General features: G+C 40.2%; 1 protein-coding gene across 3 annotated transcripts in view; it reads left to right on the top strand.

Moving 5' to 3' along the window:
- robo4 (roundabout guidance receptor 4) overlaps positions 1 to 21407 on the top strand; it is a 78126-nt gene that overhangs the window by 7934 nt on the left and 48785 nt on the right. For 2 of the 3 annotated variants that reach the window (XM_008119090.3, XM_003226311.4), the window contains exons 2-9: positions 7915 to 8238; positions 12349 to 12506; positions 12946 to 13066; positions 14267 to 14405; positions 15600 to 15727; positions 16182 to 16312; positions 17178 to 17403; positions 20524 to 20645. In XM_008119090.3, coding sequence (XP_008117297.2) covers positions 7915 to 8238; positions 12349 to 12506; positions 12946 to 13066; positions 14267 to 14405; positions 15600 to 15727; positions 16182 to 16312; positions 17178 to 17403; positions 20524 to 20645 — 1349 coding nt within the window. Of the gene's footprint in view, positions 1 to 3292; positions 3675 to 7914; positions 8239 to 12348; positions 12507 to 12945; positions 13067 to 14266; positions 14406 to 15599; positions 15728 to 16181; positions 16313 to 17177; positions 17404 to 20523; positions 20646 to 21407 lie in introns of those variants that run through there. The other variant, XM_008119091.3, reaches the window with a different exon arrangement.

The following is a 21407-nucleotide window of genomic DNA, read 5'->3' on the forward strand; positions in this document are numbered from 1 at the left end:
TGTTATTATAGTAATTTATTGTATTAATTTTAGTGTTTTTTATTATTTTTTATTTATTTATTTATTTATTTATTTATTCATTTATTCGTGTCAGGAGCAACCGGAGTTGCTTCTGGAGTGAGAGAATTGGCCATCTGCAAGGACGTTGCCCAGGGGACGCCCGGATGTTTTGATGTTTTTACCATCCTTGTGGGAGGCTTCTCTCATGTCCCCGCATGGAGCTGGAGCTGATAGAGGGAGCTCATCCACACTCTCCCCAGGTGGGATTCGAACCTGGCAGCTTTCAGGTCAGCAACCCAACCTTCAAGTCACTTAGTCCACTACGCCATCTGGGGGCTCCATTATTTTTTATTGGGTTGCTAGGAGACCAAGTTGGAGGAGCTTAGCCTTCTAACTGGCAGCAATTGGATAAAAGCAATTATTCCTCTCTCTCTAATTAGGACTTCATTTTTCTTTTCTTTTTGTTGTATCAACCTAGAGGCATGGATGATGGGTTGTGTTGTCAAATTTCGAGGTTGGGGGGGCCTGTAGTTTTGTTGTTTTGTGGGTCGCCATGATGCCATCACTCTTTTATATATATAGATGTGTTTGAAATTCCAGAGGTCTGCCCTTCACCTGGTACGAGAGGGACCACATTTTGGCTGTGGTCATGGTCATGCTCACTTCCAATCTTTTTCCTCCATCTCAGCATGCCTGGGCGATGCTGGCCTTTCATGGTATTCTCATTTAGTGTGTTGCCTTTGTTGTTTAGGTTTATTTTTCACAGCACATCCTGCTGCTTTCGCAATATCCTGTTATTGTCCAGTTGCATGTTTTTGGCAAACTCAAGTAGACTGTAATATTGTATATTCCAACGTGATGCACTATGGTTTTGCTCAAAGTGCTTGAATTAGAGAAAATAATTTCATCCAACAAACTCCAGATACGAAAAAATTGCCTTGCTGGGGAAAATGGGACATGTGTTTCTCAGTCATTAACTATACTTAGTACAGTAGAGTCTCACTTATCCAACACTCACTTATCCAACATTCTGGATTATCCAATGCATTTTTGTAGTCAATGTTTTCAATGCATTGTGATATTTTGGTGCTAAATTCATAAATACAGTAATTACTACATAGCATTAATGTGTAATGAACTACCCTTTCTGTCAAATTTGTTGCATAACATGATGTTTGGGTGCTTAATTTGTAAAATCATAACCTAATTTGATGTTTAATAGGCTTTTTCTTAATATCTCCTTATTATCCAACATATTTGCTTATCCAACGTTCTGCCGGCCCGTTTGTTGGATAAGTGAGACTCTACTGTACATGATAAACTACTTTTGCAACTGAAGAGAATTGTAAAAGCAATGCTGTGGTTTACATATACCAGCACATTACATGGGCATTTTCAGTTTATAGGGATCCCAAATCTTGGGACCTTCATCTCAGATTCTATGGGTAAGGAAGAAGAATCTCAAGGTAAGAGCATTGCCTTGAAAAAAAGTATATATCCCCACGCTAAAATAACTTGTTTGTTTCCATGTCACACTCTATGCTTGGGCTACCTTTCTAATGGCATCCTTGCAACATCATCTAGAACAGTGGTTTCTCAACCTTCCTAATGCCATGACCTCATGTTGTGGTGACCCCCAACCATAAAATTATTTTAGTTGCTACTTCATAACTGTAATTTTGCTACTGTTATGAATTGTCATGTGAACATCTGATATGCTGGATGTATTTTCATTCACTGGATCAAATTTGGCACAAATACCCAATATGCCCAAATTTGAATACTGGTGTGGTGGTGGTGGTGGTGGTTTTGTCATTTGAGAGTTGTAGTTTCTGGGATATATAGTCCACCTACAATCAAAGAGCATTCTTAACTCCACCAAAGATGGAATTGAACCAAACTTGGCAGACAGAACTCCCATGACCAACAGGAAATATTGCAAGAGTTTTGTGGACATTGACCTTGAGTTTTGGAGTTGAAGTTCATCTACATCCAGAGAGCACTGTGGACTCAAACACTGATGGATCTGGAGAAAACTTGGCACAAATACTCAATATGCCCAAATTTGAACAATGGTGGGGTTTGGGAAAAATAGACCTTGACATTTGGGAGTTGTAGTTGTTGGGATTTATAGTTCACTTACAATTGAAGAGCCCCTTGAACCCCACCAATGATAGAATTGGGCCAAACTTCCCACACGGAACCCCCATGGCCAACAGAACATACTGGGCTTTGGTAACCCCTCTGAACCCCCTTTGTGACCCCACCAGGGGTCCCGACCTCCAGGTTGAGAAACACTGATCTAAAACCAACATCTGTTACATCCATCAGTCTCTGGTTTGCGTACTGAAATCTCAAGGGTTGGCATAGTTTTAACCTGACAATGATATCTACGTATTTGCCCATCATCATTACCTTCACCACCACTACCATCAATCATGCCAAACACCCAGTGGTTGACACACAAATCACTTGCAATGTAGTTTTATGAAAGCAAGGTTGGCACACAAATCAGACCACTTGCCATGTTGTTTTATGAAAATAACATGATGATCATATTGACATTTCCGCAGTCCTGTGGACCAAGAGCAAACTCATTACAGTAGAGTCTCACTTATCCAACATAAATGGGCCGGCAGAATGTTGGATAAGCGAATATGTTGGATAATAAGGAGAGATTAAGGAAAAACCTATTAAACATCAAATTAGGTTATGATTTTACAAATTAAGCACCAAAACATCATGTTATACAACAAATTTGACATAAAAAGTACTTCATTACCAATTAATGCTATGTTGTAATTACTGTATTTACGAATTTAGCACCAAAATATCATGATATATTGAAAACATTGACTACAAAAATGCGTTGGATAATCCAGAACGTTGGATAAGCGAGTGTTGGATAAGTGAGACTCTACTGTATTTGACTATGGATCCTTATGTCACCAAAACAGAACCCTCTATGAACAAGTTGAAAAATTTAGGAAGACCTTAAGGTATGCAGAAACACAATAATGTCAGCTAGTCTGAGCCTTCCCATGAAACCAGTCACAACCTACTAGGTTATATAAAGCACAAGTATCTAAGTCATCTCTGTAGTCTGAATAATTGGGGAAAGTTGTAAATTGTTAATTTTATCAGAGCTTGGGAAACTTAATTTTGGACCACAATTTCCCTACTCCGTATGGCCAAGGAGGTTTCTGGGAGTTATTGTGTTGCTCGGGAAGAGACAACTCTCCTTTGAAGCCAGAATAAATTAGAGAATGCTGTACACAGCCCCCTATTTTGACCATGTCTGTGTGTGAAAGGGGTGAACCTTTAGACCGCTGTGTTTTCATTTTGGAATCAGGGGATACAGCTGAAATTCACACCCACCTCTTCCCGTATCCTGTGCACAGTCCAGGAAAATACGCACAGACACAAAGGGGGCTGGGGCTGCCTTGAGGAAACTCTTTGGAGTTCGTGTAAGCATTGGAGCAGAGAGATGAAAAGCCCTTGTGATACTGAATGACAGAACAGTGAGAAAAGCAAATGGAGTCTGGTCAGTCTCTTTAGTTCCAAAGTCTTGGAAAGAAGAACTTTCAGCAACAAGATAAGCATGCAAGGAGGAAGATTAATTCAGCTAGTGCACCGGAGGATCTTGATTTGGGCAGCATTTCTGTTAATGGAAGGTGAGTGAACAGTTTGGATTGGAAGAATATTTTATTTAGGTTAGAGCTCTATACAACTTGTCTGTTAGAAACTGGAAGGGGTCAGTTGGTAAGATACCTTGAAAGAATGACTAACCTTCCTTGTCATCCTCATCCTCATCATTTAGTCTTGAGAATTTCCCTTAGTGCAAGTAGTTACAAACCATCTGAGACCTCACGCTTCAAAGATTACTCAGTCTGATGCAAAATGGAATTGCTTCAGTCAATTGCTAACTAACCTGTTTGGTTTTATTCTGGGGTCATTTTCTTTGGCTCTTTGGTATTTCTTATATAGAATTCTTTGATTGTTTTGTTATATTTATATCTTGCCTTTCTTCCTCTGAGTTCGTTGCAGCATAGAAGCTTCTCTTCTTTCTCACCACTTCATGTCACCACAACCCTGTGAGTTCAGCCAGGCTCAAGGGCCCCCTTCAAACTACACAGTTACAGTTATAGCACTATTCTCATAGGGTAGAGGAGCCTTTGGTTCTCCGGATTTAATTCCCAGAATAAGGGAATAGGGATTCAGCCCTTGTTAGATGGGGCTAGTCTCCCAAGAGATACAGATTCGCAGTTAGGGTGGCTTCCTGGACTCAAATCTGAACTTGAAGTGCATTCATTCCTAGCCACAATGTTATATGTTTTCGTTATATCTTGTTTGACTACTGCAATGTACTCTACCTGGGACTGCCTTTGAAAAGTTTTTGAAAACTGAAGCCTGGTCTTTTGAATGTAGTTTCCTTCCTAGCTGGTTGGGTGCTTCCTTGACATTTCTTGTGTGTCTGTGCTCAACGCTGCTGGTGAAGGCAGAATGACGGGTTGGTTAAAAAATTGACAACTATTTTTCATTTCTTCTGCAATTGATTGCCGTATACAGGAAGTCGCCAAGTTACGAACAAGATAGGTTCTATGTGCTGCTGAAGGATTTCATGGCCAAAATCACTGGGTTGCTGTGAGTTTTCTGGGCTGTATAGCCATGTTACAGAAGCATTCTCTCCTGATGTGTCACCCACATCTATGGCAGGCATCCTGAGAGGTTGTAAGGTACCTAGAGATGGGCAAAATGTCAGGAGAAAATGCTTCTGGAATATGGCCTGGAAAACTCACAACAACCCACGATAGGTTGTGTATGTATTTGTATACAACTATTTGTATGTAACTTGTATGTAATTCGTATGTAACTATTGGTTCAAGAAGGATTCCCAAAAGGCCAGATGAAGGGACAGAAGTAGTCACAGAGAGGGGAAAGCCAAGAAAACCAAGGCTGCCACTGGGAAATAGGGGTATGATATATGAAAGGGTTGTTTGGGGACTTACTGGTCTGCAGATTCCATTCCTTGCAGTTCAAGCTTTTTGGCATTCTGACTCATATGAGCAGACAATGTCAGGAAGTTTTGCACAGGAAATTCTGGAAGAATGACTCTGCATTACAACAATAAAAATGAGTTGGATTCTCGGAGGTGTAGATCAGGAGAAAGCCATTATATTAAATTTCAATAAGAGGATGTGGTGGCCTTTTGCCATATTAAACCCTAAAACATGCCTGTAGTCTGGGAAATCTGATTCTCATACTGAGCAGGAAGACAGGAAAATGAATACCCGTCCTTAACATATATTGGCAAATAGATCCTGAATTATTACCATCATTGTTTAGCACTTTAGAATAGTAAATAGTCACCACACACAGACATGGTCATAAATAGCTCTGTACAAGATTATCCCATTTATTCTGACTTCAAAGGAAAGCTGTCACTTACTGAGACAAATAACTTGCAAAGCTTTGAAAGACAAAAAATGGATGATAGATAATAACGCCCAGAAGCCTCCTTGGCCATGCAGTCTAGGGGAATGTGGCCCAAATTAACTCTTCTAAGATGTGATAAGATTACCTAGTGTTGTCGAAGGCTTTCATGGCCGGGATCACAGGGTTGTTGTATGTCTTTCGGGCTGTGTAAAACGTCAGAAGTATTCTTTCCTGACGTTTCGCCCACATCTATGGCAGGCATCCTCAGAGGTTGTGAGGTATGGAAAAACTAAGCAAGGAACCTCACAACCTCTAAGGATGCATGCCATAGATGTGGGCGAAACATCAGGGGAGAATACTTCTGGAACATGGCCACACAGCCCGAAAGACATACAACAACCCTCAGATTAACTAGTGTTCAGAAAACATTTTTTTACAACTTACCCCTGTGATTTAGACTATAAAGATGACTTAGATACTTGTGCTTTATATTTATTTATTTACTTACTGTGTCAGAAGGAAATTGAGAATACAGTTAAAATGTGTAGAAAAACTACAAAGCTAAAAACTTGGCATCATACTGTCTGTATTTTAGATGGATTAGGAATCAGCTGGTTTTCCTGGTAATAGACAGTAAGAGCACCTAAAGCTTCAAAGAGCTTCTGTTCAACCATTTCAAAGCTCTGTGCTTGAGTGGTGATCATCAGCATAGATTTATATTTATGTGCTTTATATGACCTAGTTGATCATTTCTCCAGTAGGACAGAAAAACAAAGCAACTACATGGTTTATTTTCAGAGTTTGGAAACGCTTTTTTGCACTACTTTATTTGCTCTACAATCCTCATTTATTCCCAGTATGGCCAGTGTGATTGTCAAAGGTCAGACGCCAACTGAGAGCAAAATATAGTTTAAGTAATAACTCAAAAACAGCTCAGTAAATTGTCAGAGGCTTAAAACACTTATTCTTCAGTGTTATTAAGCAGTTAAAACAGAAAAAACGCCAAAAACATAAACTGGCATATAATCCAGATTAACCAGAGATATAATCCGGATTTAACATATGAAGTACTTAAACTCAGCCCAAAAGCACAAAACGGGCTTAAAATGACAAAACAAAGGTAAATCACTACGAAGCCCCAAAAGCTTCCGCAAAACCCAGCAGCGATTCCAAACTGAAGCAAAAACCCAAACTGAGCCAAAAGCTCTTCGCCGAATGCAGCACAAACAAATGAAACTGGAAAATGCTGAGGAATTAGCGGCAAGCTGCTGCAGAGTTGAAAACCAGGCCAGGAGCCAAAGGAACGTAGTGTTGTAGTGAAGTCAAGCCGGTCCGAAGCCGGGATAAGGGAACAGCGTCAGGGTCAGGAACGAAGCCAGTAGTCAGCAACAGTAGACAACCATGGAGATGAGGACGAAGCCAAGCCGAGTTTGGGAGCGAAGAGATAAGCCAAGTCGAGATTCAGTCCAAGGTCCAAAGGGTGAAGTTGTCACAAGAAGGTCCACGTCATGGGATGGCACAAAAAACCAAGACAACAAAGGCGAACAGCAGCTAATGGAAAATAGCAATAACAGTGCAGTCCAGGAAAACCCACACAATTCCAGCCCTCTGTTGAAGAATAACCCGGATCAAACTTACATCTGTTGCAAATTCCCAAGCCAGTCTTCAGAATCACGTACAGGAAACCCAATGGCGCCCAGCAACACCTTGCCACATGCAAAGAATAGTGGCCCAAAATCCCCAATTTATTTAGGTTTCCTTGGGCGTCCAAACTTCCAACGCGCTAGGGTCAGGTGTCCCAAGTTCCTCATCAGAATCTGAGCTCTAAACAGCCAACGCCCTAGGATCAGGCGTCCCAAGCTCCTCATCAGAATCAACATCATCTTGCCCACACCCAACTCTGTCTGCACCTGTGGAACTACCCTTATTCCTCCATGCAGACCATGTGGGATCTGCTTCTGAAGATACCCAAGCCTCTCCAGCATCCACAGCATCCATGGACCCAGATTCCTCCCCCAGATCCTCCGGAGTCCGTGCCTAATCTATGCCAACTTCCCCTTTCACCACCGGTTCCTCAGCATCCATTTCCACCTCAAGATCCCCTCCCAAGTCCCCACATGAATCCTCCTCGGAAGACTCCCCATCAATATCCCTGATTCTCTTCTTGTGTAAATCTTCCAGTGAGCCCTCCTTGCGAGGGTTCTTCCTTCCTCTCCTGATCCCTCCATTATCACTCACAGCCTCAAAAGACCCATTCACAACAGTGATTTTGGGAATTGTACTCCAAAAGGTGGCCTTTTCAAGCTTTGATGCCTTCTCCCACTACACAATATCAAGGTGGAAACAATTTTTAATAAGGAGGAATGTGCTTGCTAGGAGAGGCAGCAACAGTTTGCTTCTACCTGAGCCTGGGCAAGATGGAAAGTAAGGACAAAAGTAAGATAATTTGTTTTGTCTTGTTTTATCCCACTCTCTCAGGTTCAAGGTCTCGCTCTGAGGAATTTTTGCCGCAGATCCTCGATCACCCATCTGACCTTGTGGTTCGCTGGGACCAGCCGGCAACCCTGCGCTGCCGCGCCGCTGGGAACCCAGTGCCCACGATTGAGTGGTATCGCAATGGGGAATATGTGAAAACCAACAAAGACGATGCCACCTCCCAGCGCACTCTCCTGCTCGATGGATCCCTCTTCTTCCTCCGCCTCAGCCAGAAGAAAGGAAAATCGGACGAAGGGATATACAGCTGCCTGGCCAGAAACCATCTTGGTACAGCTGTGAGTAAGAATGCTTCACTTTATGTAGAAGGTAAGGCTCTGGGATCATCTCAACTCATCAAATGTTTAGAAAGTAGCTTCATTTGCAGCACAGGAAAGGAATTATAACGGTGTCCTGTTTGAGCTTTCTCCCACATTTGAGTTTTTGAAAGTTGTCTTTCCATCAAATGCATGAAAAATGAATGACCCGGACTTTAATACTTGCACTTTTATGAGAAAGTACAGTAGAGACTCACTTATCCAAGCCTCGCTTATCCAAGCTTCTGGATTATCCAAGCCATTTTTGTAGTCAATGTTTTCAATATATCATGATATTTTGGTGCTAAATTTGTAAATACAGTAATTACAACATAACATTACTGCATATTGAACTACTTTTTCCATCAAATTTTTTGTATAACATGATGTTTTGGTGCTTAATTTATAAAATCATAACCTAATTTGATGTTTAATAGGCTTTTCCTTAATCCCTCCTTATTATCCAAGATATTCGCTTATCCAAGCTTCTGCCGGCCCATTTAGCTTGGATAAGTGAGACTCTACTGTAATACAAGCTGAATATTTTGTTCAAGAAGGCTTTCCAAAAGGCAAATGATGGGACAGAAGTAGGCATAGCAAGGCTTATTACATTGTGTAAACCACCTTCTTCTTTCTCTCTACCTTCTCCCTGTTTTGAAAATCAAAGATATAACACATGGTATAAATAAATGAAATGTTAGACACAGAGATTAAAAAATAGCAAGAAAAAATGGCAAATTTGCTGCTTGAGAGTGCTCATTAAGATCATACCTGTGAGGCTGGTTTGTATCTTTTGTATTGTTGTTTTGCATCATGAATACCTTTGCTCTCTTCCGACTTGCCTGGCTCAAACCCCATGCACTCTGTTTCCAGGGGGATGCTGGGATGCAAAATGCCACGTCCCACGAGGTGTCCCAAGACAGCGCTGCCTCCTCCAGCTTTGAATCTAGAGTGTTGTTTTTGTAAGGCTGAACAGCACTAATTATTGATACAATTAAAAATCCTTTTTAATATGCAGGCCCAGAGATTCTGCAATTAACACTTCATTAATGATCAGGCTCTGCTCAGTTCTCTTGGCCTTGCATAAATGCCTGTGATGTTGTTTGGCAGCTATAAATATTCATAAAAGAAAAAAGGGGGTTTGGGAAATGTTTCTATTGGCAGTGCTAAATTAAGTATACCATACACTGCATTTCAAGAATTTCCTTACAAATAGTTTCCTTCCTACCTTGGAAGTCTGTTTGCCTTGGCCTTGCCATGAAGTGCCATGAAGGATGCACAGAGAGGTTTCTCCATTTCTAGCCCACCTCTATTGCTCTGTTGTTAATTCATGTCAGGTTGACTTTGATTTACAGCAATCTTACAAATGAGAAACCCCCAAGTCACTCTGTGCTCAACAGCTCTGTTCAGGTCTTCCAAACTTCAGGTTTTGGTTTTCTTGATTGAGTCTGTTCCTACTACCCTCTATCTTACCAAACATTATTATCTTTTCTAATGAGTGATATCCTCTCATGATATATGCAAAATCAGGCAGACACAATTTATTTATCTTCAATTACTTCTGAGAGTCCCAGGTTGATTTGATCTTGAATCAATTTATTGGCATTTTGGCAGTCAATTTATTTATTTAAAGTGTTTATATTCCTCCCATCTCACCCCGAGATGAAATATATATATTTATATATATATAAATATATATATATACAAATATATATGGCAAACATTCAGTGCTGTTTATACATTGACAAGACTGACAATTGTACATAGATAAAAAGGTAAAGGTTTTCCCTTGACGTTAAGTCCAGTCGTGACCAACTCTGGGGGTTGGTGCTCATCTCCATTTCTAAGCCTAAGAGCTGGTGTTGTCCATAGACAGCTCCAAGGTCATGTGGCCGGCATGACTGCATGGAGCGCCCTTACCTTCCCACCAGAGCAGTACCTATTGATCTACTCACATTTGCATGTTTTCGAACTGCTAGGTTGGCAGGAGCTGGGGCTAACAGCGGGCACTCATTCCGCTCCCGGGATTTGAACCTGGTGTGTACATAGATAGAGGTATATATATCGGCTTTTTTTCCATCTTTGACATCTTGGAGACTTGTGCTCGGTTCATGCCACAGTGGATGCTGTCACTCAATCTCCCTGCCAAAGAGCTTTTGTTCGTAAACTTCCTCCTTGATTGAATCGCCAGCATTTTTTCTGGCATTTCCCTATGGGTGCCTTGATACCTCCCCGCTTTTAAGCGGTACCTATTTATCTACTCACATTTTGCTTTCGAACTGTTAGGTAGGCAGAAGCTGGGCTAAAGTCCAGGAGTTCACCCCGACCCGGGCTTCAAACTCAACCTTTCAGTTGGTAAGATTTACTGCAGTGGTTAACCTGCTGTGCTAAAATATTTAAAAGTATGGACATGGGTTGCTACTTTTTCTCTATAAACTTTCGCCAATATCCCGTTTTCACAACTGTACATAGAATACTTCAGCCTGGTTAACTGAGTTTAGTCTTCCATGATGCATTGCATTTCTACAGAGCACAAAAGCAAAGTCAGCAGGGAACTGATGATCTGGCCTTTTGCTTCAAGCATAAATGTGTCTAAGAGCCGATCAGCCAAATAGGCAAAATGAGGTGATAGACATCTGTATTGCAGACCAGGTGCTCGGCAACTCCCAGCATTACCTGGGGGCAATTTTCTGCTCCTGGGAACATCCGTGGACTGTCAAAAGTTTTAACCAAAGTTTTAGAAATCTGGTCTGCAGTAAGAGATAATCACTGTAGCAAAATCCTATAGCACCTTTCTTTCTTGGGGGCAAAGCAAGTTGTATTGCTTTGTAAGAGAATCACAAAATCGTTTCTCCTGGACTATAATGTGATAGATACAGTTCCGTGGAAACCATTAAAATGGAGGAGCAGAAAGTCTAAAAATATCTAGCAATAACATCCTATATTATGATCTTGTAGCTGCTACATGTAAGCACTTGACTCATCTCCTGGAGTTTTGATTGTATCAGAAATAGAGCCACATCCTCCTGGCAGAATAGGTGCAGGAAACAGGCAGTGGATTGTATAGGAAGGGAAAAGACGGCCCTCTCTGCTCTCTGCGGGGTTTCCTATCTGATTGTGTTTCCATTTTAAGGCTGTCAAGGCAATTGTTATGTTCAAAGGAGAAGAAATAATTAAAGCAGCTTCCCATATATAGCCACATGTTATTGCTTCACTGGCGCAGTATGTGGCAGGTCATTTTGCAAGAACGCATCGGGCATACCCTCTGGATATTGCTGGCCTCCCTTCATCCTTTGCCACTGGCTGTGTTCACTAGGGCTAATGGGAGTTGTAGCTCAACAACACTGGGAAAACCACAATTGGCCAATTAATAAAGGATGGGAAAGTGCACATCAGAGAGCCATCAAGATGGGGTTGTTGTATGTATTCTAGAACATGGCCATACAGCCCGGAATACATACAACAACCCTGTGATCCCGGCCATGAAAGCCTTCGACAGCCGTCAAGATGTTGTGGTTTGAATTTTGGACTAGGTCTCTGAAATATTCTAATCCTTCTTGGCCATGGAAATCAATTGGGTGGCCTTAGACAAGTCATGTTCCCAGATTTAGAGGAAGGCAATGATAAATGTTCAAGAAATCCCCATGATAGGGTTTGCCATACATTGGAAGTGACGTAGAGGCAGACAACAACAAAATTAAAAATTCCTAACTTCTGAAGTCTATATGAGACCTCTATGTTCAAAGGCAGTGTGCTTAAAAATCAAAGCTCTCCCAAATTGGTTGGTGCTCATCTCCATTTTTAAGCCAAAGAGCCAGCATTGTCCATAGACATTGTCTAAGCCATGTGGCCGGCATGGCTGCATGGAGTGCCGTTACCTTCCTGCAGAAGCAGTACCTATTGATCTACTCACATTTGCATGTTTTCGAACTGCTAGGTTGGCAGAAGCTGGGGCTAATAGCAGGAGCTCACTCCGCTACCCAGATTCTAACCGCCAATCTTTCTGGTCAGCAAGTTCAGTAGCTCAGCGGTTCAATCCGCTGCACCAAAGAAATATGATGGCAAAGTGAAAATCCTCCCATCAAAATTTTTGTTTGATTAGAGTATTTGTTTTGCCTTTTAGCACTTCAGGAAGAGTTTCGGCTTCATCCCAGTGACTTGACGGTAACAACTGGAGAACGTTTCTTGCTAGAGTGCATGCCCCCAAAGGGACATCCTGAGCCAGTCATCTCATGGAAGAAGAATGGAGTTCCAATAAATGTGGAAAGTGGTCATTATGAGGTAATAATGAATAACAATACTTATATCTAGCCTTTACATTTGGCATCACAGTTGTGGAATACCTTCCCTTTGCAGGCCATTTAGCACCAACATTGCCATCACACTGGCAATGTGATGGCAATGTTGAAAATGCGGCTGTTCACGAAAGACTTGGTTTTACACAAGCCCTCTCATGTACATGCTTTTAAATTATTTTAATTGTTGTTAACCAGTTTTAATTTTTTTACACTGGTTAAAATGGTTCCATGTGTACTCTTTCACCCAAACATCTTCTGTTATCTCTTTACAAAACAGCTGCATTGGGTACTGTTGCTGAAAAATATTGGAAGGATACAGATAAATCAGAGCTAAATTATCTTCTGAGAAAATACACTTGTCCAGAGAAACAAAAGTAGCCCCTCTGGAGATCCATACTTTTCTTTTCTCCCCATTTATATAGGTTGCCAAAGGAAGGCTTCTGGTGTCCCATGCTCTGAGGAGTGATTCAGGAACATACATTTGTATGGCCAGCAACCAAGCAGGAGAGAGAGCTAGCAGAGAAGCAGTGGTCTCTGTCTGGGGTGAGCAGTCCAATGATTGTTCCCATATCTTTTCCTTCTACGCTTTCCATAAATGAACCATAAATGAATACAAGAGATTGCAATGAACTCCAACTCCTACAGTTCCCAGAGTCCAACAAGTCCATAATGGGATCTGTAATCTAAAACAGTAGCTTTATCAAACAGTAGTAGATATCTAGGACTGACTGGCAAAAATTGTTACCCCAATTCATTTTCTGTCAACACATTTTTTTCAGATGCCAAAATGTCCTAGTTTTTCCCTCCTCCTACTTTTCCTCTTTCTCCTTAGCTCACTTCTGTTTCTGCAAACTTTTGACCTATCATGAGATGAAACAATGCATGGGTAATATTATAATATTTGGTAGAATGAGAGGCAGTAGGAAAAGAGCAACACTGCACTAAATGGGGATTGCAAAATCTGACCAGAGCAGTTGATGATGGTCAATAACAACAGCAACAGTGGGGTGTTGTGTGGTTTCTGGGCTGAATGGCCATGTTGTAGCATGACATTTCACCTGCATCTGTGGCTGGCATCTCCAGAGGATCCATTGTTTTAGTGGACCCAGAAACAAAAAAATAGAGGATACTATCCAGGTGGCAACATGGATGAAAATGAATCCATGTTGAGGGTTGTTCTATGTCTTTCGGGCTGTGTGGCCATGTTCCAGAAGTATTCTCTCCTGACGTTTCGCCCACATCTATGGCAGGCATCCTCAGAGGTTGTGAGGCATGGATATACTAGGCAAGGAAGGTAAATATATATCTGTGGAGAGTCCAGGGTGTGACAAGAGTCCTTTGTCAGATGGAAGCCAGCGCTAATGTTTCAGTTAGTCACCCATTAGCACTGGCTTCCAACTGACAAAGGACTCTTGTCACACCTTGGACTCTCCACAGATATATATTTACCTTCCTTGCCTAGTTTATCCATGCCTCACAACCTCTGAGGATGCCTGCCATAGATGTGGGCAAAACGTCAGGAGAGAATACTTCTGGAACATGGCCACACAGCCCGAAAGACATAGAACAACCCTGTGATCCTGGCCATGAAAGCCTTCGACAACAATCCATGTTGATTCATCTTGATTTCTGCTGGTTAAGATCCATGAAAAGGGACTCAATTTAATTCCTACATTATTGAGAACTGCCATCAAGATGAGACACAATTTGTTTTGCTTGAATTGAAACAATCTCCCTTTCTAGAAAAACCAACATTCAGCCGACGACCTAATGATGTTCAAGCCAAACCTGGCAGCACGGTGCAGTTCATGTGTGGGATCCATGGAGACCCAACCCCAGTGGCACAATGGCACAAGGAGGATGGAGACCTGCCTGCAGGAAGGTGAGCATAATTTGTTGCATTCTTAATTTCTTTCTCTTTCTGTGCAGCTACTAATTTTGCATGACTTGTGAAAGCAGAAACTGGATATAAAATTTTTAGATGCCACAGAATGGTCAAAGCATTCACTTAGTTGGTTTCTACAATGGATTAGGAATATTGATGAGGAGATGGAGAGCACTCACTATAATCTCTGCACAGAACAGGGTTGGACAACCTAAGCCTCTATATCAATGATGGGCAATCTTTTGCACTTGGTGTGTCAAAATTCACCAAAAAACCTAACATGACTTGGGTGGTGTGTCACTTCGAGAAAAAACCCATAATTTCGCAATATGTATAGTTTAAATAACAAAAATATATAATTGTAATATATAGCTGTATTCAATAAATCAAAAACTATTTACTACCATTATTTCCATTTACAACAATCTATGGTACCTCTTGCAGTTTCCATGCTGATTTCTCTCTATTCTAGTTTCAATGTAGTCATGAGCAATGAATAATATAATAATATAATAGTAATAATATGATAATATACTACAATAATAATAAAATAATAATAGAATATATATATATATATATATATATATATATATATATATATATATGTGTGTGTGTGTGTGTGTGTGTGTGTGTGTGTGTGTGTGTGTGTGTGTGTGTGTAATGTGCATAATTCCCATGGAGTAAACAACAAAACCACTGGACCAAATCACACCAATTTTGGCTACAAAAGACATAGTAATCCAATCAATCTGCATGCAGCAGCATGTCAGCAAAAATGGCTAGGTGTGTCAGCGCTGACACGTGTGTCATAGGTTGGCCATCACTGCTCTATATGGTTTGAACCATTGTTCTCAGCCCCAGTCAGCATCATCAGTGGTTGGAGACTATGGGAATTTTGGGCTCTAGAAAATGATGTATTAGCTTATTGAACCCAGAGTTTAGTATTTGATGTGGCATATGACCTATGCTTGCTCTATTACCCCCAAAAGTGTAAAGATATGCATTTCTGTTAGGTAATCACTGCAGTTTGTTGTCGAAGGCTTTCATGGCTGGGATCACAAGGTTGTTGTATATTTTCCAGGCTGTACTTCTAGAACATGGCCGTACAGCTCGGAAAACATACAACAACCCCAATCACTGCAGTGTTGGGTGGACATGTGACAACCAAGCATCTTGTATCTTTACCTGCAGGTATGAAGTAAGCCAAGAAAACATCCTTCAGATTCACGAGCTGACAATAAATGATGCAGGCAAATACATCTGCACTGCTCATAATGATGCAGGAATGATCTCTGCCAAAGCAACTTTAACAGTTGAGGGTAAGAAACTTTATTTACAGGATTAACTAAGGCAGTATTAACTCTCGAAAAGGTTGGCACTAAGATTTGGCATTGTTTGGCACCTGTCAAAATATGTGTCCCAGCAGAGGGCTGTAAATATTATGCTACTGCTTCTTCTAAGTATAATATAGTATAGCATAGAAAAGTGCGGTATTATGATTCCACTTTAACAGTTAGCCTCGTCCAGCTTGTATGGTCTTCCTCCTTAATAATTTTTGCCATCTGATCACAATTTGAAATTGTTGAGCCATAGGAGCCCTGGCTGTTGCTGTTGTTGTTATAATGATGTTTATTTATATTCTGCTTTTTCTCTCCACAAAAGAGACTGAAAGCAGCTTCATAGTTCACATCTATGAAATGTTGGAGCGTATGTAACTAGAAGAAAAATCAGGTTCTCCAAGGATACGTTTACGATTTGTTTCTTGGTCTCTAGATCCACTGGACACCGGTCAGAGGGAGCAGGATGCATCAAAAGATGCCCCAAAGGAAGCAACGGGTGCCAGAGTTTACCTCATTAATGTCACTGCCGTCCCTTCTGCTCCAGCAGCCCATCTGCACTGGAAGGTGTGTTAGATCTAACAAGAACTATTAATTGCTTTTTAAACTATCCTGAATTTTTACTGAGTTAAAATGAATCTTGAAGGCGAGCAATTATCTTGCACCCAGTTCTAACCAGAGCATATAAAAGTTATTGCTTGTACAAAACTTCTCAGACTCTCCCAGTTAGTATGATTAGTAACCATATTGGATAGGGAAAATAAATGCAAATAATTATTCTGAATCTATTAGAGAAAAGTTTAGAAAGACCTTCATAGTGGCAAAATGAGAAGCTGAATGAAATAAGAGACTATGGTCCCAATTATTACTGCCATTTAACAGTCTGAAGCTGTATTATATGGTCAGTGTAGGCTCATACGGAGCCCCAGTGGCGGTGTGTTAAAGCGCTGAGCTGCTGAACTTGCAGACGAAAGGTCCCAGGTTCAAATCCCGGGAGCGGCTTGAGCACCTGCTATTAGCTCCAGCTCCTGCCAACCTAGCAGTTCGAAAACATGCAAATGTGAGTAGATCAATAGGTACCACTCCGGCGGGAAGGTAACGGCGGTCCATGCAGTCATGCCGGCCACATGACCTTGGAGGTGTTTACGGACAATGCCGGCTCTTTGGCTTAGAAATGGAGATGAGTACCAACCCCCAGAGTCAGACATGACTGGACTTAACGTCAGGGGAAACCTTTACCTTTACCTTAGGCTCATATAATGCAGTTAAACTGCATTGGACTGCATTATATGAATCTATACTGAAGATGTAATGCAGTTTCAGATTGTATTATATGGTGCTGAGTAACAGATCTTTCAGTGGCTTGTAGTCTGTATTCTCTCTTACTCGAACTTTAGACATAAAACCACATTTCCTATCTATTGCTTTGAAGCTCATCCCTACCAGCCAGATCAAGAATGTAGAAAGTTTTGTGGTCTTCTACCGCTCTCTGCTGCCTCTGATCACAGATTGGGCTGAATGGAATGTGCCAAGAGACCACCGTACTATTGTTGCAGGACTTGAGAGAGGCTATACCTATGAATTCAAGGTGCGACCATATTCAGAGAAAGGCCATGGCTTGGACAGCAACATGAGACACCTCTGGATCCCAGAAGAAGGTATGAAAACTCCAATACCTCCTCTGTTTAACTGTAGTAAATTCAATATGCTTAAGACAATGACTTGATGGTGAACAGTCAGTTACTTTTCTTAGGCAACAAGGCACACATGAATCCATGGAAGTTCTTAAACTGAGATGATTGAGCGTATTTAGTCATATAGTGTCCATTCACAACAGCAGAAACTGCTTGTGGGTCAGGTATGGAAGATTAAGGGCCATATCCAGAAGATGGAAAGTAGAATGATGAAAGGTCTAGAGCAGGGGTCCTCAAACTTTTAAAGCAGAGGGCCGGTCAACAATCCTTCAGACTGTTGAGGGGCTGAATTATCATTTGAAAAAAAAAAAAACGAACAAATTCCTATGCATACTGCATATGTCTTATTTGTAGTGCAAAAACAACAACAACAGCAACAATGAAAGAAAAATACAATATTTAAAAATAAAAACAATTTTAACCAACACAAACCGATCAGGATTTCAATGGGAAGTGTGGACCTGCTTCTGGCCAATGAGATAGTCAAGTTAATTAGGATTGTTGTTGTTGTGTGTCTTCAAGTCATTTCAGATTTTGGGCGAGCCTAAGTCAAAAATTTATTTATTTATTATTTATTTATTTACATTTATATCCTGCCCTTCTCACCCCGAAGGGGACTCAGAGCGGCTTACAATTTATATGTACATACAATATATTATATTATTACCATAGAACAATATTAGCATTATATATTACTATATTGAACTATACCACTATATTGTAATATTATTATTAATATTACATGTAATATATAATATATAATTAATATTATTATATGGTATTATTATTAGTATTATATCGTATTACATTATAATATTACCATCAATATTATATGTATATACAATATTATATTATTAAAACTGATATAAAAATATTATATTATAAAACTGAGGGCGGGGGCCAACTAAATTACCTTGAAGGGCTGCATCCAGCCCACAGGCCTTAGTTTGGGGACCCCTGGTCTAGAGACTATGCTCTATGATGAGCGTTTTTAAAGAGCTGGAATGTGTCCAAAGGAGGGCCACTCAAAAAATCAAGGGTCTGGAGAACAAGCCCTATGAGGAGCGGCTTAAAGAGCTGGGCACGTTTAGCCTGCAGAAGAGGAGGTTTAGAGGAGACATGATAACCATGCATATGAAAGGATATAATAAGGAAGAGGGAGCAGGCTTGTTTTCTGCTGCCTTGGAAACTAGGACTTGGAGCAATGGGTTCAAATTACAGGAAAGGAGATTCCACTTGAACATTAGGAAGAACGTCCTGACTGTAAGAGTTGTTCAGTAGTGGAACTCTCTGCCTCGGAGTGTGATGGAAATTCCTTCCTTGGAGGCTTTTAAATAGAGGTTGGATGACCATCTCTCAGGATACTTTGATTGTGCCTTTTCTAATGGCAGGAGGTTGGACTAGATGGCCCATGTAGTCTCTTCCAACTCTATGATTCTATGATATTTGTCCAATAAGCTGAAGTTTCCCCATCTCACTGTATGGAATTGCTGTCTGCTGTTGCTTTTTGCAAGACCAAAATGGGACGGCAGAAGACTCCCCCATTTTGGTCTTGCTTGACGGAAAAGCCAAAAGGTCCATAATTTGTGCTGCAAATGCAGACCCTAATCTCTCACTTCTTAAAAGGATGAATCTTCCGCTGTCTGTGCCCAACCCAAAAAAGAACTGTGAAGTGTCTGTAAGGACAATCTTTCTTTCGGTGCCCATCACAGCTGCTGTCGCTTATATTTTCTCTTATCATGGCTCACAGAAGCACTCATGAAACAGCAAGTAATTTATTTTGTGGACTTTGCTGCTCCAAGATACACAATGGTCATTGTATCAGGAAACTTTAAATAGGAGATTGAGACAAATTCAAGGATGATAGACCAATTAGATATGTGAGTGTAACCTTCATGAATTGATTTAAATGCTTTTGAGGGTACAGTAGAGTCTCACTTATCCAACATAAACGGGCCAGCAGAACATTGGATAAGCGAATATGTTGGATAATAAGGAGAGATTAAGGAAAAGCCTATTAAACATCAAATTAGTTTATGATTTTACAAATTAAGCACCAAAACATCATGTTATACAACAAATTTGACAGAAAAAGTAGTTCAATAAGCAGTAATGCTATGTAGTAATTACTGTATTTACAAATTTACCACCAAAATATCACGATATATTGAAAACATTGACTACAAAAATGTGTTGGATAATCCAGAACGTTGGATAAGCAAGTGTTGGATAAGTGAGACTCTACTGTATTTCGTAGGTCACATTTAAAGTTATCTTGAAGTAGCATAGTGAATCTAAAAGCCATGTACAGTAGAGTCTCACTTATCCAAGCCTCGCTTATCCAAGTTTCTGGATTATCCAAGCCATTTTTGTAGTCAATGTTTTCAATATATCGTGATATTTTGGTGCTAAATTCATAAATACAGTAATTACAACATAACATTACTGCGTATTGAACTGCTTTTTCTGTCAAATTTGTTGTAAACATGATGTTTTGGTGCTTAATTTGTAAAATCATAACCTAATTTGATGTTTAATAGGCTTTTCCTTAATCCCTCTTTATTATCCAAGATATTCGCTTATCCAAGCTTCTGCCGGCCTGTTTAGCTTGGATAAGTGAGACTCTACTGTATGTGATTAGCAAAAAAGAACACTTCATACTGCTTATTTGCACTGTTTTCAGCCTATTTTCTTTAAAAAATCTCCCGAAGATTTCTGTAGCTCCAGGTCTTTCCAAAGGTTCTTTTAGTTTTGGTTATCAATCAAATCTGGTCCCATTATTGGATATATGGGCAGCTTTTGGGTTCGGATGCAGTCTCTCAAGACTAAGCCGATGGAATATACACTTGCAAAGGTTATACAGTGCAGGAACAAATTTAATCTTAACTTTTTGTATGTTTTTACCAATATGTGCTTTTGCACATATTGTTTTCATCCCGTAAGCTGCACTGAGCCAAATTCTTGGAGAAAAGCTGGAATATAAGACAAGTGATTGATTAGGGTCAGCTGTAACTCCAGCAATTATGTAGCAATTGGTTTTTTTTCCTGTGAAAAGTTTTAAATGAACATTTATTTTCTTCTTAGTGCCTAGTGGTGCTCCTCAAAGCATCAGCATCACTACATTTCAAGATGGGAATGGGACGGTGATAATTCACTGGGCACCTCCTCCACATGAAACACACAATGGCATCATTAAAGCCTACCAGGTAAAGAGACATTTGTGCAAATCACAAGTTGGAAAGCACTTTGTATGTGTGTATGTGCATTCAAGTCACTTATCAACTTATGATGACCCCCATGGATTTCATAGGGGTGTTTTGAAATGTAAGAAACACTTTTGCCATAAGCATACATTTGCCTTTTAGAATCGCCCTGGGGTTCTCGATAATCCAACTTTATATACATATTTATTTTTTCTTTTTGTAAGTAATCTATCAGTGGTTTCCAATTCGTTCTATTACTTGCTATTCTGTACTGGGCCATTTTTGTGTAAGAATGTCTATGTTCATAATGTCCAATATTTTAGAGATCCATTGTTCAGTATTGGGAGTTTCCTCAAGTTTCCATCTCTGTGCCAATATAATTCTAGCAGCAGTCGTAAAATAGAATATAACATTATCTGTGTTTTTATCTATGTGTGATCTGTAATTCCCAATAAGAAAATTTCAGGTTTGAATTCAAATTGTTTTTGTAGAATGTTCATCATTTTTTATACACTTCGTACAATTTTTTTTACCCTTTTGCACTCCCACCACATGTGGATGAAAGTGCCAGTCTTCTTTCCACATTTCCAACACTTCTCATCCGTTTTTCCTTTATTATATAATGCCAATTTCTTCTGAGTCAAGTACCACATGTAGAACATTTTATACCAATTCTCCTTGATCTCTACTGAATATACATATCCTAATTTCTTTATCCATAACTCCTCCCATTGACTCATGTTCATGCAAATGTATGGTTATCTA

Source organism: Anolis carolinensis, unplaced genomic scaffold, assembly GCF_035594765.1.
Source record: "Anolis carolinensis isolate JA03-04 unplaced genomic scaffold, rAnoCar3.1.pri scaffold_8, whole genome shotgun sequence".
NCBI classification, from domain to species: Eukaryota; Metazoa; Chordata; class Lepidosauria; order Squamata; family Dactyloidae; genus Anolis; species Anolis carolinensis.